Below are 26,409 nucleotides of genomic sequence, written 5' to 3'. Positions count from 1 at the left end.
ACCGTTTTAAAGTTACAAAAAAAGCATTGAAATGCTATCTTTTACATGTAAAAGTGCATTTTCATTGAACCCAGTCCATTCATATTTTCGATGGACTGGTTTAGATGGAAAGTCACTTTTCCATGTTAAAGATAGACTGTTGATGTTTTGGCATACAATGCATTTTTTTAGATGCTTCGGTATGACGTTCCTTTTTTTTCCGACGGAATGATTATAAACCGGGTTATTATAATGTGAAATATGAAAATAATACAGAGTTTAAAAAAGAAAAGAAGCAAATAAATACTACATCTGTATGAAAAGTACATTGGTTATGGATATAGCATATTTTCAATTGATCAGTGTGCAATATATTGCCATATGAATTGGTGTAATGGATGGATTGTCTCACACAATATGTATATCATCATTGACAAGCAAATAAAACCTTTTTCCTTTTATATCTCCGAGTTCACTGTCTTCCAACAAAGAATGTGCACACTACAAAGGAAGGTTGAAAAATAAGTGGCGTGAACACTGATGGCCTGTAAAAATAAACAAGTAGCGCAAATAGATGTATCCATTAATATATGGTATGAAAGCAGAAATGTGGCATAACATGGAAAATAAGGCCTGTTGCTATCAAGGAGCGTCGATTATACGTCAATGCATTAAAAACTTTAAGACTTTCAGAAACTCTTGATTTCATGCCGTGGGTCTTATTTTCTTTAATAAAAACAAGCAGATGAAAAGTCAAACTCAAAATACACATAAACACTGCTTTATTGACTGCATTTGCAAACACACTAAGGAATGCAAAGGTATTTCCATAAGGAACGGCCATGGTCCCCCCCAGGTGTATTGTAGAATACACCAAGTCGAAACAAGAAACAATGGCAGACATCTACTTCAAGGCAACACAAACAGCATGCATATACTGTCACATTGAAAACATTGGGTACTTTATATTGCTTTAAGGATTGCCTAACATGGAAAATGTACAAAAGGAGAAATAGTTTTTTTTTGCATTAATGAAAAATACATTTTTTCTCTACAAAGGAAGTTCTAATACAAGAAAATAAATATTGCAACGTAAGCCAAAAATAATTTAAACTCGCTCTCTTCAATATATTTTTTATATTTCTCTTTTATATTAACAAATGGCACATCACTTTCTTTGAAACATAAGACAGAAGGCTTTTCCTACTGTGACATTCATATAATTTCCGGTAACGGATATGGAGAATGACTTTTTTATGCAAACTGGATCGCGCTATGTGAGGGCTTCCTTAAAGAACAACCAACATTTAACATGGCACTTGCAAGAGTAGTGATTCAGCAACAAGGAATTTTGCTGGTCCATACAGCTGTCTGAATAGGAAGTTAGTTAAAATATGCTCTGTATAAAAACTTACCGACAGTTGAGTTTCCTGCTCTATTCTGTGTGTGTATAATTAGGTGCACTTTAATTGCACGCTTGTGAAGTTCTTAACAAAAATGTAAATATAGCATTGCCATGCAAACTGCAAACATGCTTAATGTTGGGGCCTATGTTCCAAATAATCAAACCACCAGCAGTGCAATTTGATGGCATGAAAAGTCCATAGGGCACCTCACTTTAACAAACGAATGCAGTGGTAGAATGCATAATTTAAAGTTTGTTTTCTAACATCCAAAGTAATTTTAAGCAACTGAAAAGGTTATAGTACGAAGATATGACCAAAGTAGCTGCAAAAGCTGTACATGCATTTAATTCAATAGATTCCGTGGATACTCTAGGATGATGTGGTATTTAGGTTGCAAGTGGGACAGAGTGAGGGGTGGGGGAAGAGAACGGACCATGAGAGCAAGGCGATAAGTTGTAACTTTCTGGTTTGCTTTGCGTGATGACCAATAAGGACATATCAAATCTTTTGTTCTGTCTTTCTGCATTCATTAGAGAACACTGTAGATATGATAAATGTATCTTCATGCATCAGTAGGGCATACATTCTTCATTATGGAAGTATTGTAGTAGTGGCTGATCAGTGTAAACGAAAAAAGTGTTTGCAATTTTTTAAGAATGATGTACATTATGCCTGAATTTTGGGTTACGCTTCATGTAAGAATTAAGCTGGAAGGAGCAATGTGGTATGTTAAATGAGAGCACATGTTAAATTGGGGAGTATGTTGGTTTTGAGGAGCTGGCTACATTTTAATGAAAGATGCAATGCGGTTACTTGAATTGTTAGTGTATCTGTTGATGCATTGGTTCTGTGAAACAATATTTGATTTCTCGTATCACAGCAAAATTAAACATGATCGCATATAAGACGACCAAGGCAGAACAAATGGGCAATTGAAACAAAAAAGAACAAGATATTGACAGTACCAATTTAGATTCACTTATTTTATACTGTCTTCATTACACATTACCATTTTCTTCTTGGAATTTAAAGGCATAGATGGAGAAAGGGTTGTAAGACTGCCTAAATTTATCATGGCTTTATAGGGGACCACAGAAGTGCCAACGTTGCGGGCCCCTCTATGCAATTAAATATTTTTTTAAAATGAGTCCTAAAGAGTCTGATGGCCGGTTACATGTTCTTACTGAATTCTTGTAGCTTCATACTTTTTGAGAATGGAGTTCAAGCCAAATCGAACATTGAAGGCAGCAGCACCACAAGTGAAAAAAACATTTTCTTAAACAATGGACTGCAAAGAACATGAATATAGTAACCATGATTTAAGATCCCGTTGGCCAGTTCCTAATGCTAGCCATGTATTTAGGAGCCATTCTGGATTACAACAGGTTAATGGAACCCTAAATGGATATTTGTAGAGAAGGAACTTAGAATGCGCTTTTATTTTACCCAGTTTTATTCCAGATTAATTCACTGTCCTATGCACTACCTTTTCAAAAGGGAAGCTTGCAATTTGTTTAGTCAACATATCGTACTAAGCAACTATGGGTGTGAGAATCGGCAGCTCATGTCCAGTTGATTATGGATCAATGTGATCCCACCAAACACAGTATGCACTCTTTGCAATGGCCATAGACAAGGAACATTTGACGTCAATGGACTTTGCATGAATTGCATGTCTTTGCATCAAAGGTACTTAAAAGTAAATAATGCTTTCCTATATGAATACAAGAACTACATTACAAAGAACTATAAACTGAAGGATCACATTTTGCTTTTGAGGCTGCATTGTATGGATCGCAGCTGATATCATGAGAGGTAGTATTTATGTTTAAGTCTGTGATACTTGGGGTGTTGGTTTGGTTCTCTTTTACCAGAAATTGCAGGATGTCAAAGCAATTGTGCGTTAGCCAAAGGTCGGGTAAAGCTGCATTTCTCACATCTTTGACTTTGGATGGTGAAAGCTATAGAGGATGGCTTATTTGGGAAGGAGGTAAAAGATACAGGCATACATGACCTGTTCTACCACAAAATGTATACGAAATGAGGTGTCCTCTACTGAAAATAGAATGCAAGTTCGAGGTTGCATTGTTTTATAAGTTTGGAAAGCAGGTCCCTGGTGCATTCCTAGATAAGAGAAATATCTGTAGTAGATTCTAATAAGAGCCTTAGCAATATTACCTGACCTATAGTTAGACATTGAAGCACATGTACATCCTGGAGTGTTTGCAAATCTATGTATCAAACCTTAACATCATGAAAATCGATGCATCAAACCTTTACATCACACATGAATAATAGACTACTTTTGAGATACCTCTTGTGCCGTACAAGTCCTGTTTCACTGTTAAAAGCTGTGTTTCCTACCTAACGCAAATGATAAAAATTGTAGGGAGTTGCTTAACTCCTGCTTGTATGCCAGGCAATATGGGATGGCTTAGCACAACTGCTACCAGGAGCTTCTTTTAACTCCAACATGCCAACTAGTTCCAAAAGTTATAGTTTGCATCTCGAACGGAAATACCATTTGCAGCCTGCCATGTACTAGCTTGTCGTACCCTAGCAGTAGCTCATGCTTGCCTTTTGATGCCCAATGCCCAGGAGTTGCTTTATCTCCTGCTCATATCTTTATTTTGATCCATATAACTCAACAATAGTCATTTAATTGCCCATTGAAAAATGGCAGTATAATCCCAAGTAAGGCACACATTTGGAAAGTGGAAGATGGATAGGGATTTCTGCATAAGGTCCATTAACACCCTGAGCTATTTTGGAGGCCATTTATCAGCAATATAATATTAAATAATATCACAAACAGCTCTGCTATAATGCAAGTCTCTTCCTTAAAGGAATGATTAATGCAGTCAATCCCACGCCTTTTACTTTCACAGAAAATATTCTCGACGGATGTCAGGGTTAAGTTGCCCCTCTATAGATTCTTCAAACCTCAAAACTCCCTACTGTGTAATGGCAGACAAAGCACTTTGGGAACCTTGAGGGCCCACAAACACATTAAAGGTATCAGATCAAAAGGCGACTCAGGAGTACATTTGTTTTGTGATGCTATTGATCCAGCAATGAACTTCTCTACTCTGATGGCTTCTCAAAATACTGTAGTTTAGCTTGTGAGGATGTCTTTTAATCGGCTGTTAGGCCAGAAAAAGCTTTGAGTGGCATCAAGAGAGGTATCCACATTTGGCACCTCCGTAGCACTTTTCATCTGGTCATTTCATTGTAACGAAGCCTACTTCAGAAAGTTTTTCTTAGCTTCCACTTTCTCCCCCGAGGAAGGAACAAGCACAAGACCCGGCACTGCATCCCTGTGGCAGCCAAACATGTTGAATTTACTTCTTCAGTTTAGACGTCAATGCATAGTGTGCTAATGGGAATTTCCTGGACAGTTGACAGACAGGACGTATATCGGCCATTCCCACCTGTAATATACATTGCCACTGAGCATGTAAGGAAAAATCTAAAACTTCTTGACTTCACTTTTTTCCTTGAAAATTTTAAAACATGGCCTTAAATAGAAAACAAAAGGTATGGGTAAATGAAGAGCAATGGTCTAAGAAAATAAAACTTGATTACAAATAAAGAAAATCACACAGTGTAGAAAGAAAAAATAACAAACGTTAGTTTGAAACCTCAACAGGGAAAAGCACAGCATGCTGCATACCACACCGATTGACGTTATAACAAAAGAAAAGGACATTCGTGTTGCAGATCCTTTACCAACATTTCAATATCAATTGGCCTAAAGAAAATGACTACTGGTACTAATGTCAAAAGAGTAAACACATATCTTTTTATAGAAGATCCCCTCCTGGAGAACAAACATGTTTACATATTTGATGATGGAGATTTGTCTTTATGGTTTCTTACATCTCTGAAATTCGGGTTCTTACATCAGCAGCTGATGTCCACAGTCTGCCTCTCTGTGTACCTCAAAATGCGAGCAAACTGAACTCACAACGAGGTAAAAGTTCAGAATAAGATTTTGTAAGGCCATTTTAGATGCCGGACTGCCATATTTTCCAATGTTAAGGCTTAACCATCGCTATGCCAATTCTTTGTGAAACCAGCCACTACCCTCAAGCATTGTAGGCAGAGGTCACATTGCCTCTTATAGGGTATGGCCCTGGTCCAGAAACAGAGTGTCATTTTCATATGAAGCACACCCATGTTTGGGCAGTGATAATGATAAAAACTAGTTATTGCATTGTTCTATTCAGTGCTTGCTGCTACTTGCCGTTTCATAGCTCTGCACGTAGCAGATGTTAATATCACACAACTGAATGGAATTTTATTAAACTCTAAAGGACGAAAGTCTTACTCACTAATGATGAGATTTAAACCTTTGACCTACAGGATACGTACAGACCCAGCCAGTACGTTTTAAACTAGGGTATCTCATCACTCTTTATGGAGAATATGGTGGAACAATCCAAATGAGAACAATCAACTTCAACACTTCAAGGTTCAATGTAACAGCGTTAGATATTTAAAGCAAATCCACAAATGAAGAAAAGTTATAAAGTATTCCCTCTAAAGCTATCTACAGTATGAATCTATGAGACATCTTTGAAGCACTTTCAGATGCACAGAGTGGCAGCCTGTGTACATCAGCTGCTGGCGATCTGTGAAGCAAATTAGGGTTTCCGTTCACGCTCATATGTATGGAGAGTTGTGAAAACTACTGAGCATGTCAATTTATACAATCTTAAATCCTCTCACACTAAAGCAGAGATAATGCTGCAAATAAAAGTTATAACGTCCACAAGAGCATGCAGGGGAATGACCATGATATTCCCTATGACCAATATATCTCAACCTTTCAATAAGAGTGGGCATTTGATTGCTCAGCTAATAGCTTTCTCCTCAGGTATATTAACGTGAAGACACCTCTCTACTTAAGTTCAGATGAATAAACAATTGAAGATCTTATAGAGACTACATTCAAATATGAGGAGCACCCCCCCCCCACCAAGATAAGAATGTTAGAAGAGCTGACATCATTGAACACGTATTGGACTTAAAGGCTGCCTTCTGGTTTCACTCAACAGAGCAAAGCATCTGTATGTACAGTTGAATTTTTGTGATTATTGGAATAATCTTGTAAAGATGAGATATTCCTAAAAATATTTTTGATTTCATGCTTTGAAGGCCATATGTTAGAAAAAAGGGGTATTTATCATCAAAGCTGCACCGTCAACAACTGTGTAGATGAAAAATATAAAAAGCCTTGTAACAAAATGAAACTGTGATAAATGTCATGACGATTATCTGGAAGCCAGCAATAAAAGTTCTCAGAAAATGTATGTCGATTTGAAAGCTGTAAAGGTCCTCTAAAAATCTGTTGTTGATCAATTTGCCAAAAACAAGAAAGCTCTTAATAAAACTGCAATTCAATCCATTATATAAGGAAAAAAGGAAACATTTGACAAAAGTGAGGGCAATGGGTTGGACAGTGAAATAGGAGGCAGAGAGGAAGGTGAAGACTTTTTGTTGCACTGTATGCATTATATTTTGCTGATTAAGTTTACACTGGAACCCGCTTTGAACAAGTATGACATTTGCACAAGAGCAAGAAAATGGCAAATTCTTATGGTTTTAGTAAAGTACCAAACATTGTATGTGTGTCGCATCAGAACATTTGGACTAGAGAAGGTGAAAAATGGTGCACAAGAGGACGTTAACATTGTCATTCCTGAAGAGTGTAGATGGCTCAGTATATAGGAAGCGGTTTAATTCGTTGAGGCATTCTTTTTGCTAATTAGGGCACTGCTGGCGAGCCTTTTAATCAAGGACCCTTGAGATGGTACAAAGTAGCCAATTCCAATACCAAATTTCCTGGGAGGCTAGCTGGTCAGTAAGACCTTGTACAGAGATCCGGGTTTTCAGCTATCCAGTGATTTTATGGGTATTCAAAGCTAGTTTTATGTGCTTCTGGCTACATGGATCTTGGCTCTTTGGAGTTTAGCTAGTACTTTTATTGTGCAGTCTCCAGATGCCTGAGCTTTAAGCCAGCCCCCCTCCACAGTGCTCCATAAAGTTAACAAGAAGGCAGGTGACCAAATGGGGTAAGTGCATTTTTGGCACAAGGCATGAATGTGTGCATGGTGCAAACAAAATGGGCCTGCGCCTGATGCACACTTTAATCAGTTGTCCTATTAAGTAAAGTGCGTCTTTGTGGGAAGAGAAGGCAGGCTTTGTGTTTACAAGAGCATATTTCATACTAAGAGAGGGTTCTCACACACCACACTGTACGCCAGTACACAATCATACCCCCTCTTTCAGATATTCTTGAAGTCCTCCTCAAATACCTCTTCATTACGAGGCTCCTTCCACTTCTAAGCATAGCAATACAATATAATGGTACTCAATTTATCAACCTTGATAGGATGACTAGCTGAATGGGCCACTCAAAGAGTGATGCAGGCAGGCTCTGAAAAAAGGCCACACTACACTGGCACAGTTCAAGGCAGAGCAGATGTGTCCAAGCTGGCTGGTTCTGCACAACAACCTCTCTCGGATGGAGTTATGGGGAAAAGAATGATCTGCATGCCAACATATTAAAAGGTAGTGATAGCACCCAGAAGGTTTACATGGTGCACGTGGGCGTTAACACAACTGATAATGATGCTGCTCTGTGGATGGATCATTTTTGCAAAAATATTACGTCCATAACAGAAAGAAAACTATCGCATCTATGGACCCTTTCAGCCATCAGTGTGATAGGACTGGATTACGTTTTCACTTCAATCCGTGCCAATATGTTGGTGGCAGGTTAGTAATGCTTTCCTTTTGGAGGCTTGGGGGACACATCTAAGTTAAGTGACCTCCATGTGTAAATGCCTTCAGACGATAGGAGGCCTGCCAATTTGTTTAAAAACTGTAAACAGGTTATGGTCCCAAATTTGGAGTTATCTAAGTGACCTTTCTTTTTTCTGAAACACATTTCAAACGGCAGAGAAAATCTGGAGTAGCAATATTGGCATGAGCCATGCGTTGATATTAATACATTATCTTCCATGTCTGGTGGGTGAAGTGTGTAGGTACCAAGCTTTATCTAATTGAAAAACCTAACCAAATGACCTATAAATCTTTTATGGAGTATCATTTGGGGTTATCACTCTTATGTTGTTGTGGGCAGTCGGCAGAGCATCTCTAGGAATGATGGAATATCTCACCTCTGTGGCACGGGTTTCAAAACAATTCAACATGTTTTGTTAGCCTACCCTCTGTTGAGGTTGGAACAACAAAGCGCGACCAGGCCATTTGACTTATTTCACAAACGGTTCTCTGCTCAGGAAGCCTTTTTACTCAATTCCAATGAGGGATATACCAAAGCGTGTGTCTGGTTTGAAATGGATTAAACCACTTTTCTTTTTAAATCAAAACTGATAAGACTTTATATATAGTAAGACTAAGGGATTTTGTTGATTTGCATTTGAAATATTTTAAATGGTATTGTCCGAGGCAGGGATCGGGAGCAATTAGCATATTGTTGCTAGATGAGCATTATAATTATGCTGAGCAACTGATGTTTCTATCAAGAGCTTCTTTAAATCATTTCTATAGGTTTTGAAGTGTGTATGTTTGTATGGTTTGTGTTAACATGGAAACCAACTTTCAATAAAATTGGCTTGACCATAGTTTACACACTGTAGAAGTTCTGAAACGGAGTCTCAAATGCAACTTCCTTCAGTCTAATAATAACATGTTCTCTTAGTACTGGAAGAGACTGGGGAACCTTGTAAGAGCACAACATAAAGAAAACTATTTCAAAGCAATATTGGTCGAAATATTGCATTAAACTATAGGACACTGATTCAAAGGTCCATGTCACAGCTGAACCACAGGACATGGATCCATACAAGTCTCAACAGTGCCATTGGTAAGAATTCAAATTATGGGAGCATCAATAATTCAATGAGGGGAAGATGACGCTGACTTGGAGGATGTTGGGAGATGACCACCATTCCAGATCGAACTTGACAAGGATAGCTATCAGTTTTATTTATTTTATGGCACTTATATAGTGCCGTTACCAAAGACATTTACAAACGTGGTACAATAAATAATGAGAACTATTTCAATAACCCCAGTAATTACAGCAATGCTTGTCAGAGAAAACCCCAACAGAGGAATCCTAATATAAGACAGCAGGGTTTAAATAACAAAAGTTCTTTAAGCATATTTTTAAATAAGGAGTAGAAGCCCACACATGAAAAAGTTAAAAATTGCACAGTTAAGGAGATAACATTTGAAAATAATTGATTCTCATAAGATGAATGAAGACAACAAGCAGACTAACATAAAGAAATCAGATCACAAATATAGCTGGGGACAAGTGCATGGATAGATTTGAAAACAATACAATAAAACATGGAATTGAAATCCAGCAGAAATAGAAAGTCAGTGAATATGGGCTAGGTACGCTAAAATGGAAGAAAAGTTCAGAGAAAAAAAGAATGCAAACATCAGAATATAGAATTGAGTGAAGAGGGAGTACAGCATAACAAGGTAAGCCACAGTATGCAACTTAGGCAACACAAGACTTTGTAGGAGTAGATTAGCCAAGGAAAACATAAGATGGAGACAAATCCTGTGAATGTTATGAAGTTGTAAATAACAATCATGGATAGTAGAAACGATCTGATCCTCTGATGAGAGTTTTGAGTCAAAAATGATTCCCAGATTCTCTGGAGAGTTAGAAATGGCTAAAGGCAAAGGAAGAAAGGAAATAGAAATGGGTGGACAAGGTGAGTTAAAAGCAGGAAAGAAGAGAATCTCTTTATTCTTTTAGATTAAGATGCACATAACGTAAAGCCATCCAGGATTCAATTGCTGAAAGACACAACGATAAACGCTGATACATGTCTTTAGGAAATGAAAGATAGGAAAAAGATATAGTGGCATCCACGTAGGAATGAGCATTAAATCCAAAACCAGAAACAAAGGAAGAAAGTCTGGTAACATAAGAGTGTAAAGAGTAAAGGGCCCAAAACTGAAACATGTTGGCAATACAGATCTGTCTAATGTCAGTGCTGAGAACACTACAGCTAAAATGCTGCATTCTGAGGCAAGCATGGAGGTCACTCTGGACAATGAAGGCCTTCAGGCATAGGGCCCTCTGAAACTATCAAGCCATATCCAATGAGGTGAAGAGAAACTTCTTGTAAAGTAGTAGTTCCCTTTGGGGTGAGAGGAGATGAAGTGCTCTCCGTGAGTATGCCAAGGAAATCCCAAATAAAGGCGAAAAGCAAGAATGCAACCAGTCATAAATTCACTGTGTCCACAGACAGGTTCCAGGCTGAAAATGCAAGGAAGTTACCCGGTGCAAGCAATATAGTATATTGGGAGGATGCTGCTCTCACTACCCATTCAACCAGATAGGGCTTGTAGTAGGTACATGAACATCTCGAAGAGGATGCCACCACTGCCATTATTCTGGTAAAGAAAATAGTGATAAAACCCCACAATAGGAGGAAGACAAGGCCAGTAATGTCCTGCAAGCCTCAGCCAGGTAAGCCCGAGTGCAGTAGGCACCCTGGGAGCCACCTCCAGAGTGCTAATAGTTTTAAAATAGTTTTCTTTTGGAATGGGAGAAGGCACCAAGAGTACTGAATCTGATCATTCGCCTGTGGAAGACAAACAAAAAAAGATGGGTGCCACCATGGAAAATAGAAATAGGAGTCATCCCTTTTCTTCTTCCGAGGGATGCGGGGGGGGGTCAGAGATGTGCAAGGACCAGAGTAGAGGAGCACCTACATTGCTTTGAGGAGTGTGGGGAAAATAGTGAGCACCTGGGGAGGGCTGATGCGAAAAGGAGGTAGGGTGTTCAAAAGTCCTCCAAGAATTATGGACATCAGGTAGTTAGTGTGAAATTTCACCCACATTTCCGGCCCCTTATTGGTCAGTGCCTCTCCGCCGGGTGTTAAACAATTTGCAAAGCTTAGTTTGAAGTAGCACACTGTGTAATGATAGCGCAGTCCTCTAGGAAAAAAAACACAGAAATGTCATGTGAGGCTTCCAGGTGTGATGGGGAAGTATGCTTCCTGGGATCTACAAAATCGAGATATTTCCAAATGTGAAGCGATGTCAAGATCAGTTAGAGGCCTCTCTTGAATGATTAGGTTGGAAGAAAAGAGTTTGCCAAACAGTGTCCAAGAATTGTGTCAGACCTCCCATCCACTTCTCCACTTGTTCAACACATGCAAAAAAGAAAACAAGCCATGGTTTTCTGCTCTTTTTGCTGCAGTTCGAGGGACACAGAAGATTGTTAGACTGGGTCCCTTTCTGACTGCTATGGAACCCAGGCTAATGTGTAATCCTTCTACAAATTTTCCTGAGTAAGGAGACTTTGTACCAATGAAATCGGGGTGGCTTTAAGGAGATGGAAGCAGTCTTTTCAGTCTCTTTTTTTGTTGGTGCAAAGAACGCTTTGGATGGTTTCTAATATTCCCTCAATTAACAGCTGGCCCTGCCCTGTGAGGAGTGGTAATGTGAAAAACCACGAAAAATGGCCATTGTCCCACCCACCTCTGATGGACTAACCCACTTACCACCCAGCCAATGCTTTGGAATGCTTGTAATAAGGCATGGTGGAAATTATAGAGATTTATTTGTCACTAACCTGATTAATGAGTGTGGACATAATCAATAGAGGAGGAGACGAGGCTCTTAACATGAAAGGGCATCCATACCACCTTTTCTGTGTCTAATACGTGAGGCATGACTAGCAGGGGCATTAATCACAGAAAAATGTGCTATGGTTATTGGATTTAACAATGCAGATCTCATCAAGAACAATTTCATTTTGTCAGTGTGTTTCCTTAAGCTTCCCTAGAAATTGGCTTCCTCAGTTACAATCTGAATGACTCAGATGTCACATAGAAATCATAGTCTATGCTTGGAAGAGGAAAGGGCTACTTGCTAACTAAAAGTATGCAATTCATAGAGGCTGCATTCATAAATATGTACCCCAAGCAGTCACTCATTAATTACTCCACCTAGCCCATAGTACAGCCATGGGTTGGACATGTTTCAGGGATGCATGAAAAAATCACCAACAATGTATGCACAATTAGATTTTTTTCTGAGACTCAACACATTATGTTTACATCTAAGTGTGTAAGGAAAATAGAGTGCCGGTAAGATATTTTGGGAAGAGCATTTAAGGAAACAAAAGAACTGTTGGGATCAAGAGCTTTCAGCTGAAAATAATACAGAAAATTGAAGGAGGAACTATTGCTATCAATTTACATCAACACCAAACTAGGTAGGATGTGCTAAAATTATGAATGATTCTAGCATACAACTTTATAACAACGTTATAACGTAAACAAAATGTTCTTTTTCTTAATTAGTTGTGGTTAGTTTCGCTCATCCTATTGCCTCAAATATTTATAATACTCCTGTTCAAGTTTCATTGTGGTGTGTGGAATATTAGAAAACCAAAACGTGATGGTTGTAAATGCTTGAGTCAGCACTGCTTGACTGTGAGTGTGTGGGCGTAGTATTCCATTCTATTGTTTTTACTCATCTATAAATTACAGTAGAGGACCACGCACATGCAAATGAACCTCTTCACTGTCACCAAGAGAAGCAGTCCAACATGAACTGATAGGCCACGCCCCTCTCTCGCTACACACCAAAAAAGCAGCTCATGATTAGGGTCAACAATTATATAAACATAATTCAATTACCACTAATGACTTGATATCACTCATATCATAAAAAAAGAATCACATAAACTAGCAAAATTCAATCCACGGAAGACAGTCATTCTTGAAAATAACAATTTTTAAGATAATTATTAACTAAAACCACTGCATCTTCAATCTTTATGTTTCAATTTCAGAATGATATGCTACCTATATACAGAGCACTGTAAAAATATATTTTATTATAAAATATAAGTACACTGTCCAGGATTTTGCCTAGGTTTTATTTAGGCATCCTGAACAGAATATATGGGCAATGAGATTGAGCTGGTCAAAACCAGTTCTTTATTTTAACGTGAGACAACTTTGGTGCATAACTACCTGTCTGCGCTAGATGTGAGAGAAGATCGAGATGCCTCTTTTTCCTGAAGTTGGTGATAGCCACAAAAATATTTCTCTTTGGACGGCATACAACTAAACTGTGAGCAACACAGATCTTGGATAGGTAGTATTTAGGGGATTTTAAACGTCTTGCCAAATAAATTCCAGACTAGTGATACTTGGGAAAGCGTCCTGCATATGGAGCACTTCTAATACTAACAGCGAGACCTTTGCAGCACTGCCAGTGTTAGTACTGTACTCCCTTAAAAGGAGGCCACTTCCCCCTCGAGGTGCGAGCAATCTATCACAGCATTTGAAAGAACTACATGTCCCACTGCCTGCACAGGTAGCAGGGGCTCATTTGGTATTACAGAAGTGTTCTTGTGGCCTCCTCTGCCTTACCAATGTTGCCCCCCCTGGGGGTAAATGGCACAAAGAGCAGTTTGCGGCACACATTTTATGACGAGGCTCCAGATGGGTTCCTTTGTTCAGTTTATTTTTCTAAGCATTAGAATATCTCTAATCTGGATGCCTTCTTAATTTTACACGGGTTTAGATATAAACGGATCAGGTATTGATTAGGAAATTATCGGTAGTGTCGAACATTTTAGAATTCTTCTTAGACTTACATTGTAGCTGGTGTATAAGAAGTTAAGTGATATTTAGATATGCCACTGCTTTTTGTAGTTAATATGTGAAATTTGAAACCTTAATTTTAACAGCTAGAAAAGTATCACAAATAAGGTGAGTTCTGTCAGCAGAGCAATGCACGCTATTGCTAAATTAATCTTCAATGCAATAGCTTGCAAAAGGGACCCATCTGCATACATCTTTCTCTACCACATGCATATCTTTGACTCCAAGATGATAAAAAATTTACCTACATGTAAAAAAACAAAATAAAATGTGAACTGTAACTGTTAACATTATTTGATAAAAAACGAATGTAGTAATGATGATATTTAAAAATATCATTTCAAGGAACCTTTAAAATAGGTTGTTACCAACCATTTAAAATAACAATGTTAAGCACAGGGCGCGTTATACCGGTTGCTTAACTTATATGGTACATTCTGAAAAATAAAGTAAAATCAAGAAACTCTGGCAAAGTCCCCAAGCCAGTCGCTGTTTCCAGAGCTCTGATTCCAGATTACTAAAACTGGTAGCTGGTGTCTAAAATAATAATCTAACATCAATGCCTTCAGTCTACTGGGCACCTGCCTGATCATCACTGATACGGAAGGAACCTTGTGAGAGCAGGGAACATAGAATAAAATAATTCAGTACATGCAACTACTTTTACGAATTCTATTGTAGGTCCTTTAACAATCACTCACCCTGTCAGAGCACAACTAAGAACTTTACTATATTTAACCCGCCCAGAATTACTATTTTATGCAGAATTATTTTCATTATCTATTTATTTTTCACTTTTGTACTTTGAAGCCATCAGTTTTGCATGGTTTTATTTTGGACTTTCAGTACACAAAATAAACATCCAGAGAGCATTTTAGTTTGAGATGTGGGCTCTATTACATAGCTCACAATTCAAAGAGGATGCTAGCTGCTAACTAAAATCCAGAATGAAACCTTTGTCTTTAGGACGATTGCACTGATCTCATCCTGTATTACTGCATCATTCTAGGCAAATCTGCACATGATTGGAAATGTAACTAAACCTTAAAATGTCCCTTGAGCATCTTTTGCTTTTTATTTCAAAAGTTTTACATTCACTGGAAAAAAATAGAAGTGGTTGCTGTGCTGCCAGTACTGGAGTGCATCACTGAGTCACACAAAATACACTTGCTACTGCATCTGTTAAGTTTGGTTGTTCATTAAGGCAATCTCAAGTGGTTGTTCTGCTTTCTGTTACGGCGAGGCAGATCAATGAAGCGCTGAACAGTTTATTTGTGATGTAATCTTGACCAAAGTTGAAATGAAGCACGCTGAAGCAAGATCCACCAAAAGGCAGTATGTTGATTATTGTCGTGAATCCTATTCTAGAAACTTAGCTAATGTCTGCCAAGCATGAGTCCTATTCACCGTATTCCAAATAACCCCAGAAACGTCAGCTATCTTTAAGGTGCGTACCTTGCTACCTAATTGAATGGATTGTGAGCAAACAGTCTGGTAAATTTATTTTGGTTAAGAAAAAAGGATTATCAACAATAGAAACACCACTGCATGCTTAGTTTTGTATGTTTTTTTCTGATCTGAAGTTGGGCTTGCAACGAACCATGTTTTCATTACAGTGTTCCATTGCAAGCTCTAATTTGATACCGTTGTCCCCTCGCATTTAAACTTTAGTGTCCAGAAAAAGAACGGATTTTATGCTCCTATTTGTTAAACCTTAGAATTCGATGAAAGCTCAGAAAGCAAGCAACACAAAACATCCCAAAGCAAAGCATCAGCAGTGCATTCTAAGTGACACAAAGCATCCTGTTTAGAAAGCATGTCATCCAAAAGGGGCTTTTCTGTGTGGTTTGTGTCATGAATGTTGGTGATCAATACTTTCTCAAATATCTAATTTTTGTTTTCTTCAGAGAAATAAGATTTCAGGTTCCTGTCTGTTTTTCCTGTTGTGAAACTATTCTTTGGCATCCGCAAAATTTAATTGGTTCATCGCAATTATGGAGGGCGTAGCATGGTCTTGTTTTGAAACAGTGTGATTTCAGTTGCAGAAGAGTCCCATGCATGAAGAAACATGTTCCATTGAATTCCTTTTTGTCAGCGTATTGGTTGAATCTGGTTCCCTGAGCTCACATGGGGTGCCACTTCAATTGATCATGAAGTAAGGCTTACACTGTGACCTTTGAAGCAAGAACTGGATATACCATCAGGTATATTAAGTGCAAACAAGAAAACTGGCCCTACTTATCAGTTTTATGGAATCTGAAACCATGTTTAAGGCTAACAAGGGACATTTTCAATTGCGGAAGTCTCTAAACTTTCAGAATGTGAAAATCATCTCCTGCAACATTTCAGGGATTTAAATGTGTCTGGCCTCCCGCTCACCTCTGAAAGAAACTAATCACGTATAGGCAAATGTGTTTATCGTAAACGATAAAGGCAAAAGGGAGAAATGCCCTTTAAACATTCTGTTCTAAGGCCAAGTTCAAATTGTTGGATGATGATCTGTAGTTACTGTTTTAAAGGTCTATCAAAGTCAAGGAAATAATTAAATAAAGCAAACCTGTCCTCTTGAGTGTGCTCCACATTTGTGAATTCACAGAAGGGTTTCCAAGCAAAACATGATATATATATATTTTTCTGCAGTGCAAGTTGATTTAGGTGTTTAGCTAATGGATCACATTACTTGATAAAAGCATTCAAGTGTGTATTTGATTTTCCAACAGAATAATGCAGACGAATCCTGGCCATAACATTTTGATACAGCCTTCTTCAATAGCCTGAGCAGCAAAGTAGTTGAAAAGAAAACTTGTATTGAACATCCTCAAATTAAAACACCAAATTACTGCTCACTTATACATTAAATAATGTGATGGGTGGATTTATTCCAAGAGCCCTGAAGACACTTGGCTGTATTTCACGATGGTGACTTTCACAAGTGTGCACATGATGAAAAACTGGGTTATGGGTGAAAACTTCTGAGATCGGAATGCTACGAAAATGAATCAATTATAAATATACCACCGCTTTCTTCCACCGATAAGTGCTTTCTTCAAATAAGCATTTTTGTGCTTTATATTTTTTTAGTTTTGCTTATTTTACTATTCTCCTAGTTTTTACTTCTTCACTAAGTGCTGTACGTGTAGTTGGTTGCTGGAGTACCTGTGATTCATCTTGGCTTTTTGCAGGCTCATTTTTCGGCAAAGAATGAAATACGTATTTTCCCTTTGAAATAATGCCCATAACCTACACACACTTGCAGATATTTGCAGCAGCAGACCCCTATAGTAACACTCAATGACATCCTGATCACTAACAAAGTCCTGTAATGTGCATGCATGCAACACATCATAAACCAAGATATGTAGGCTAACTAAAAGGGATCACCACAGTCATCTATTTTGGTGAAGCTTAGGTTCGATTCTGTGAGGAGAGAAAAACAACAGTACTGCATTTCATACTAGATGGAAACAAAGAACCTCATCATTATAACAAGCAGAAATAGGGCATGACAGTTCTAGTCGGTGTAGGTCTCACAGAACTTTCACAGTCTGTAAATATTGGAGCATTAGGATGCCAAAATGCTCATTCGCACAGTATCCTCATTTCCTGAATCTAGCTGGTTAAGGTGCACTGTACCACTACCAGATTCCTTGTCCGAGTCACTCATTTCTGCGTCAGAAAAGTAACCATCGTTTTCATTGTCAAAATGCAAATTTGCTTCAGATCTTTCATCGACTAGATGTTCATTAGCAGTTTCAGTTTTCTGAATGAGGGACTCCCCGTTCGCCTTGCCTTCTTTTGTTAATTTTATCTTCAGTACCGTTTTCGAACAATCCACTGCGACAGGCACTTTTCTCGGCATGTTAGACTCAGATTGAGGAAACATTATTGACTTTCCATTGGTGACTGCACTTGTAAGATCAAATGAAAATTGAGATCCACTAGTTGTCAACCCCCTCTTAGCAGTCTTCTTCACTTCACTATTGCCTTTACGGTCTACATGGAGTTTCACTGTCCCTTTCCCAGTCTTGTTAGTTTGAGAATCATGGTTGAATGACTTGATGGAATGATCAGAAACATATTTTGTCTCATTTGAATCCTCTTGGTGGTTTTTAAATATTGTGCCAATTCCATTTCTTGAATACTTTTTCTTAATGTTAATTTTTGCTTTATTTTTAACTCTCCTGACTGCTTCTGTTTGTCTAAATGAAGATTTTAGGGAGTGATCCATCATGAAACTTAACAAGGTTTCTTCATCTTGTAAAAGCTCCTTGGAAAGAAGGCCGGGGTTGCTATTTTCATGATGTCCATTATTTAAAGACCACTGACTCCTTGCTATGTTCCCTGTGGTTATCTGGACTGACTGCGCCAACCAGCTGTTGAAGAAAGTCCCATCTATCGGAAAGGACGTTGATAAATCTGGAAAAAATATAAAGAATCATCTTAGAAATATTTAACTTGACCTCAGATTATGTGAACTGTGCTACTGTAATAAAACATTTGTAAGAGGGCAAACAGCCACAAAATGAGGACAAACTGCTTTCAATAACAAGGATCATAAGAGTAGGGACCCGCCACGTTCGCTGCCAGCTTGTGGTAGGAGCCATTTGTAAAAATACTCCAAATATTTGTTTAACTTACTTGCCATATTACAATTCAACAGAATATTACTCAACACATGCACATGGCTTCAACAAAAAGGCAGTAGGCATACCTATAAAAATGGAATGCTTCAGAACATGAAGTAATTATCTGTTTTCAAAACAAACCCCCATGCTCAACAAGTGTGCTAGGCATTGAACATAACCCACGTGACAAGTCTGTAAAAATTAAAGTTACTCACCGTAGTGACTAGAGTACTCACAGTCAATTTCCTCCATCCTTGTGGGCTTCCCCCAACATGGGGATGGTAGTGGAACCTATGGCAGCGAGAAATGTGGTATAACGCGCAGGGCGCAACCTCGGGATCACTTGCCAAGGCCCTGCACTCCGGCACCTCACCTCAGTCCCCTTTGAACACATCGAACGCTTAGCTACCTGGCTACATTTTTACCTATTAGCAGTTGGCATACTAGCGGGGGAAGGTGGGTGGGATGTATGGAGGAAAGGGTACTATGGACTGAGCACTCTAGTCACTACGATGAGTAACTGTAATTACTCATAAGTCCCGTCCCCTTTCTTCTATCCGTGTGGGTGATTCCATCGAACAAGAACATAGGGTGGGGCTATGATAAACTGCCTCATATCTAAGACGAAGCAAAAAGGTCCTTCAGAACCGCCTGACCAAACTCTGCATCGTGCCTGGAGCTGGTGTCCAGTGAGTAGTGCTCACAGAAGGCCGACGGAGTGGCCCAAGTAGCCGCCTTGCCGAGGACATCCCAAGAAGCATGTCTCTGAAATGCGACGCCCGTGGCCTTAGCACTGACCGCATGGGCATGAATCCCCTCAGGAACAGGTCTGCCCATGGCCGTGCACGCCTCCGAAATGGACTGAACCTTCCACCAGGCGATGAAAGCCTTGGAAGCCAGGAGGAGCCCCCAAAAGTCACAAACAATGCCTCAGACTCCCTAAAGGATTATGTCAGAGATTTAAAACTTGAAGACCCTCTTGAGGTGAAAGGAATGCAGGGCCCTCTCTGCCTCTGACTGCCGGTTTGGGAAAAACACTGGCAGGCAGATCTCTTGATTCAAATGAAACGGAGAGACCACCTTGGGCAAGAAGTTTGGGTGAGAGCGCAAGATGACCATGTCGTTGTGAAATGTGATGAAGGGCTCGCACAAGGACAATGCCTACCGATCATTAACCCTGCACGCAGAGGTTAGTGCCACCAGTAAAATTCTTAAGTGTCACCAAGCGGATGACCACAGAGACCATCAGCTTGAAAGGCTTGTATTGCAAAGCTGCCAGAACCACCTTGAGATACCAGACCGGGTGCAGCCTATGCACCGGCGGAAAAAGCCTAGACAACCCCTTAAGGTGGGCCTTAACTACCGGGTTAGCCTCAGAAAACACATGCTCACAGGAATTCTTGTAAGTCCCAATGGCTGCCAAATAATTGCGGCAAGAATCCACCTGAACTCCCGAATTAGCCGGATTTGCTGAAAAAGCAAGTACCCTTGTCACAATCCCAATGGCAGAACCTGGTCCATTTACTCTTATATTGGGACCGGTTTGAGGGCCTTCTGGGCCTGCTGAATTATGTCCCAATTGTTATCCATATATTGAGCATGTTGAAGCCTCAGCTGGTCAGGAACCAGGCCGCAAGTGATTTGCCGATTCCGGCTGTTCCACCGCCCCGCCCTGCTGCGTCGGGAATCCCCTGCCTGGGATCTGAAGGTGGACAAGACCCTGGGAGCACAACTGTTGCAGATACGAAAACCAGGGTCTCGAAGGCCAGTTGGGGGCAATCAGGATAAGGCTGCAACCCACCAAAGTCCGAAGCGTGCGGAGGGTCTTTTGGAGCAGAGGGGTGTGCGGGAACGCATAACACCTGCAGCCGTGCCAACAGGTCTGGAAGGCATCTCCCAGAGACCCCTGATCCTGCCATGCCCATAAAGCAAACTGGGGGCCACTTGGAATTCCCAAAGGATGCAAACAAATCTAGGTCCGTGAACCCCCAACGCTGGAACAGAGGCAACAAACAGTCGCTGTGCAACTCCCACTCGTATGTGTTGAACCCCAAGTGCCTACGCTGGTCCGCTTCTGCATTGCAGTCCCCCGGGAGGTGGACTGCTGAAATCCAAATTCCCTCCAATAGGGCCTATTCCCAGATCAATACCACCTCCATGCAAAGGAGAGCGGAGGGGGCTGGAAACGGCTGCCACCCTGCTTGTTCATGTAAAACATGAAAAATTATCTTCATGGCGATTCCGGTTATCTTAGTCCAGGCTCTCCCTCCTTCACAACTGGTTGGGAATGCCTGCATCCACAGGCGGGACGTAAAAGTTGGCTGCAAAAGAAAGCTGTCACTTTAAGAACTTTGAAGGGGAACTTGGTTCTTGTGAAGGGAGAACTCTAATTTATCACACGCCGACACCGGTGCTTTGGGCTTTTGGCTGAATTGAGCCGGGTGTCTGGAGGAATGGCACACTCTCCATCACAGGATTAAACTCAGGTTTTCAGTCCTGTTTATACTTGATTTGCGCAATCGTCATGCTTGCCTATAATATATGCTCATTTGGATCCCTTTCTTGATGCTTCCTGAGATGTGCATTCAGAGGGTCATAATGTTAAAGTGAGGCGGTGTGGATACCGTAGGGTGAATTTTACAGTGCCTTTTCCTTGTGACCCTGTGGAACTGCGGCGGGTAGGCAGCGCATCAATGCACAAGCTCATGACTTCATGCGCTCTGTTAATATTATGTAATAATTTCAGGATGTTATGCCTCTCTGAGTCCCATGTTCATGTAAATGCTGTTTGTAAATACTGGCTTCTTTTCTTAGCATAGGCTGGATAAATATTGTTGGTGTGGTTAATGGGATAGCTATTAATGATTGTAATGGTTTCTGATTAATGGATGTGCGCACACTTTCAGTTATGTTGTACTGTGCATGATACACTAAGATATACATGCATACTAAAAATGGAAGATTACAGACTGGGCAATGTAGCTATTACTGGTGAAAACAGGGAAAAGATGTTTGCCATTGACGTACGGTAGGTCTTTGGTTGGTGGGTGGATTTAATGTGCATTTCTTTACCTGCCTAAGTTACTGCACATGTTGTTCAGAGGGTTATGGGTAAGGTGCAGTATTGGGTTGTGCATGGATGCAGAACCTGCAGAATCACCATGAGGGAATGACCTTAATAATATATGGGTGATGTGATAAACTGTGTATACAGAGGTGATATTGCTGTGATAACTAACAAAACAGTTGGTAAAACCTAACTATCTGCAAGGGATTACACAAACTGATATAGAGTTGGACTGCATATGGTGAATGGGGAGGCGGAATGGACAATGGTTGAGGCTGCAGTTCTGTATTCTAAGCAAAACAATGCTGTCATGACATTTTGGGATTGATGGCTTTTTGTGATTTTGATGTTTGATTGGTTCTAATGTTACTCTGAACGCCCTAACCATTTCAAAGATATGTTAACAAAAGTAGAGTGGGGATAAGTACTGTTAAACTGTGGAAATCTAGGTGCAGACTTTGGAGTAGCTATAGTTCGGAATAGCGATACATTTGTACATATTGTGACTCAGAATCACTTTGCTAGGTTGCGAAGTGTAGTGCTTTATATACATTTGATGTGTCAATGCTGTTTGTGTATGTGTGTTCTTGTTGTGCTTTGTCCTATGTATGCTTTTTTGATACATAACCCTCTGATGTGTCGATATTTGGTTATGGTTGGACATGGTGGTGTAATTGCACCTCTCTCTCAGACTTGTATCTTTGGGAACACTGTCAAGATAGGCCCTTCTGATAATTCTGATAGTTATCTAGACTCTTGTATCCTGTCTCAAATGATGAAAATTGAAATGGGTGGTTGGTCATATTTTGGAGGCTGACACATGATGGGTGATTTAACTATTTGTTTGTGGAACGTTAAAGGTCTAAACTTCCCCAGAAAGAGGAGGGAAGTACTGACCAGATTGAAGAGAGAGAAAATTGATATTGCTCTTTTACAGGAGACTCGTCTATTAGAAGAATCCAAACACCTCCTAAAAAGTACTCTATTTGATAGGTCATTGTTAAACTGCCATACTTCTAAATCGAGGGGTGTGGGTATACTGTTGCGTAGGGGTCTGAATTTGAGTATGGAGAAAGTAGTAATGGATGAGGATGGGAGGGTGATTCGAGTGGATGTTAGATTCGAAGGTGGATTAATCACAATCAGGTCTATTTACGATCCAGGTGCTGGAGGGTGTGGTTTATTTACAACAATATTATCACTTTTAAGTGAAATGAATGGAGAATATCCATTCCTGGGGGGGTGATTTTAATTGTGTTCTTGATGGCAGGATGGATCGCTCTGCCCATTGCAGATACACAGCGGAGAGCGTGAGCAAGGTGCTCAACGAGTTGTTACAGTTTGGACTTGTTTGATATTTGGAGGTTCATGCATCCTGCGGAGAGGACATTTTCCTTCTTCTCGCCGGTCCACGATTCACACTCGAGGACTGATTAATTCTTGATCTCTGATAAACTTGTTGAAAGGGTTTCTAAGGTAGACATTAAGGAGTGAGGTATTTCGGATCACTCCTTGATAACAATGCGGCTGGATATGGGATTGAAACGAATTGGAACTCCTAAGTGGCGCCTAAAAACGTATATATTACAGGAACAAGGGGTGGTTGAGTCTCTACAAGACTTCACCAATAATTTCTTTGAGATTAAGGAGGGTTCTACATCAGATCTAACAGTTTGGGATAGCTTCAAGGTAACGATCAGGGGTGAACTGATGAACATTATGGCCCGAATAAGGAAAAAGGGAGTGACTGAACTAAGGAAGTTGGAGAGTGAATTAGGTACATGCCAGAAGAAGTATCAAATGACAAGAAGTAGCGAGGATAAAGCTAATATGGAGAGAATGCGGGAATGTCTTAAAAAACTAAATGGACACCAAGTATGAGAGAGGTATGTTTTTTATGAAACAGAAATTCTGGGAGCAAGGGGACAAAAATGGTAGGCTGCTGGCAAACAGACTACGTGGCTTAAATGATAGCTCCTTTGCCCGGAGGGTAGAGGGTGGCGGTGGGGAATATAAAGTTAAGAAAGAGGAGCTATGCAAAGGTTTCAGGAAATGTTATGAGTCACTGCATAGGGAGGATCAGTCCCCAACACCTGAGGATATGGATGTATGGATGGGTTCTTTGATAAAATCATTCTGCCAAGGCTGTCTGATGACCAAGCTACAGCTGTTGATAGACCCATTTCGGGGGAGGAGATATTAAATGCCATTGACCAGCTCAATACGGGTAAATCGCCAGGCTTAGATGGTCTTCTGGTTGAGTTCTACCGGGCACTGAGTCCAGTATTAACACCGGTTTTGTGTAACCTGTACAATGGCTTCAGGTCCAATGGGGTCATGTGTCCTACGATGAAAGAGGCTTGCATTGCAGTGATTCCGAAGCCAGGTAAAGACCATAAAAAATTTGAAAACTATAGGCCAATATCGTTGTTAAATGTTGATCTTAAAATATTCACTAGAATATTGACTAACCGGCTGGATGGGTACATTGGTGATCTGATTATCCGTTCCCAGGTTGGTTTTATGCACGGCAGATATGGGTATGACCATGTTCAGAATACACTTCTAATTTTTACGGATGCGGAAAAGGCCTTCGATTGGGTTAATTGGGCCTTCTTGGATCATACACTTAAAAAGATGGGTTTTGGGGATACTTTTTTAAGAGTCATTAAAACGCTGCACTCATCCATCAATGCTCGAGTGTGGTTCATTTGTGTTTTGTCTTCCCCGTTTCTATTGTCGAGAGGTACTAGACAAGGATGTCCGTTGTCGCCATACCTTTTTAACCTTGCAATACCATTGATTGCATACATAAAGCAAGAGCAGAGCCTCCAAGGACTTACATGCAGGGATAGTGAAATTAAAATCCTGTGTTATGCGGACGATATGACTATCGTCTTGTCCAACCCACTGGAAGGGAGTGAAAGGCTAAAATGTATGTTCGAGGAAGTGGGGTTATTGTCTAGCCATAAGATCAACTGGGAAAAGATGGTTGTCTTTATCCTAGATGTTACACAACCAAGGGGGGATATGGGTTCGTGGAACTGTCAATGGGAGACGGGAGCCATGAAGTATTTAGGAATCTACATGGTTCGTGACCTGAGAAAAATGGTGGGATACAATGTCTCAAAAATATTTAGAAAAGATCCGGAGGGTTATATTAAAATGGGGTTGTTTAACACTGGGGCTCTGGGCGAAAATCAATGCCATCAAAATGGTTATTTTGCCAAAAGTGCTTTACATTATTCAATCTGTCCCTTTGAAATTCACCAAGAAGGTAATTGGTAGTATTGATAAGGTCTTTCAGGAGTTCATTTGAAGGGTAGGCAATAGGCCTAAAATTCCTAGGAACATTTTAATGCGCCCTGTGAAGGAAGGGGGATTTGGGTATCCTAATCTAACAAATTATTGCACTGGGTTTGCCCTAAAGAAATCAACATTTTAGTTTTCTGATATTGGCAATGATGTGCCCTACTGGCAGATTATTGAAAGAGAGTAATTCTTGTCCTATGCTTTACGTGACATGTACTCGATGTTTAAACTCTACTGTGAGTTTACCCACTATGAGTGTTACTAGAGGGGCACAACAAACGTTTATGGTTGCAAGAGGGGAGAACATCTGGATACACCATGATGCATCTATATGGCATAATGCTGGCCTACAAATAGCGAACACGACTTTATATTGGCAAAGCTGGATCAAAAAAGGCATTTTTACGATACGTGATGTCTGGGAAGGTGGCCGCATGATCTCCTTTGAACGTCTCAGAGAATCATTTGGGATTGGGGGTAAGGAACGTAAACGTTATAGGGACCTGAAGCTTCTTTTAACTGAACCGCAGGGAATGCTAGGGTATTCCATGAGAGGGAGACCCACGGTCTGTGAGGTTATCCGTTCATGTCCACGTACAGTGTCAACGTACATGAAGCTAATGCTGATGGATAATTCACATGTAGAATCACGGGAAAGACGTCGGTCTTGGGTGGAGGAACCTGGTATGGATATCCCTATTGAGGAATGGCAAAGCCTGCTTCGTATTGGCGTGCAGTCAAAAATGGATCTAGGGACCAAGGTATATTAGGCAAAGAATCCTTTGTAGATTATATTGGACTCCTGCTCGAATGGCCAAACTAGGATTGTCGGATAATGATATTTGTTGGGGCTGTTGTCTTCATGGGGCCACTTTGAATCATATGTTATGAACATGCTCTAGGGTGTCTACCTTTTGGAGTGATATATTGAATAGATTAGACATTGTGCTGGTGGACTCACTTCCGTGAAAATCTTACTCGACGATTTTGTTAGCGAGCAGAGAGAAAGGAGGTATGACTGGTGTGAGAATTGAATGGATAAATACAGTGTTGGTAGTAGTGGCGAAACACATTTTAAAATTCTGGAAATCGAGGAAAAAGCCAACGGTAGATGATTGGCTGATGGATTGGCTGATGGATGTCCATACCTTGTCGGACTATGAGAAAACAATTCTTATTCTGAGAATTTGGGGTTCTTTCAACAAATTATACAGCTGATGTTCATTAGCTGCATGTATTGTTTTCTGAATGTGATAGATAGGGGGTTGTTGTGTTTCTAATTGATGTTGTATGTTGAGTTTGTTGGTGCTGTATTGTCTGTTGTTGTTGGATGTTTG

At 40.0% G+C, this 26,409-nt stretch overlaps 1 protein-coding gene across 11 annotated transcripts in view; it reads right to left on the bottom strand.

The window, feature by feature from the left end:
- Positions 1-744: 744 nt before the first annotated feature.
- Positions 745-26,409, bottom strand: part of JADE2 (jade family PHD finger 2) — a 1,406,581-nt gene continuing 1,380,916 nt past the window's right edge. For all 11 annotated transcript variants that reach the window (XM_069652559.1, XM_069652560.1, XM_069652566.1 and 8 more), the window contains one exon: positions 745-18,484. In XM_069652559.1, the coding sequence (XP_069508660.1) occupies positions 17,631-18,484 (854 nt within the window). In that variant the 3' untranslated portion in view covers positions 745-17,630. The remainder of the gene's footprint in view (positions 18,485-26,409) is intronic.

The sequence above is a fragment of the Ambystoma mexicanum genome, chromosome 3p (genome assembly GCF_040938575.1).
Source record: "Ambystoma mexicanum isolate Mex_15411 chromosome 3p, UKY_AmexF1_1, whole genome shotgun sequence".
NCBI classification, from domain to species: domain Eukaryota; kingdom Metazoa; phylum Chordata; class Amphibia; order Caudata; family Ambystomatidae; genus Ambystoma; species Ambystoma mexicanum.
The sequence above is the reverse complement of the archived record's forward strand: the minus strand, read 5'-3'. Positions and strand labels throughout refer to the sequence as shown.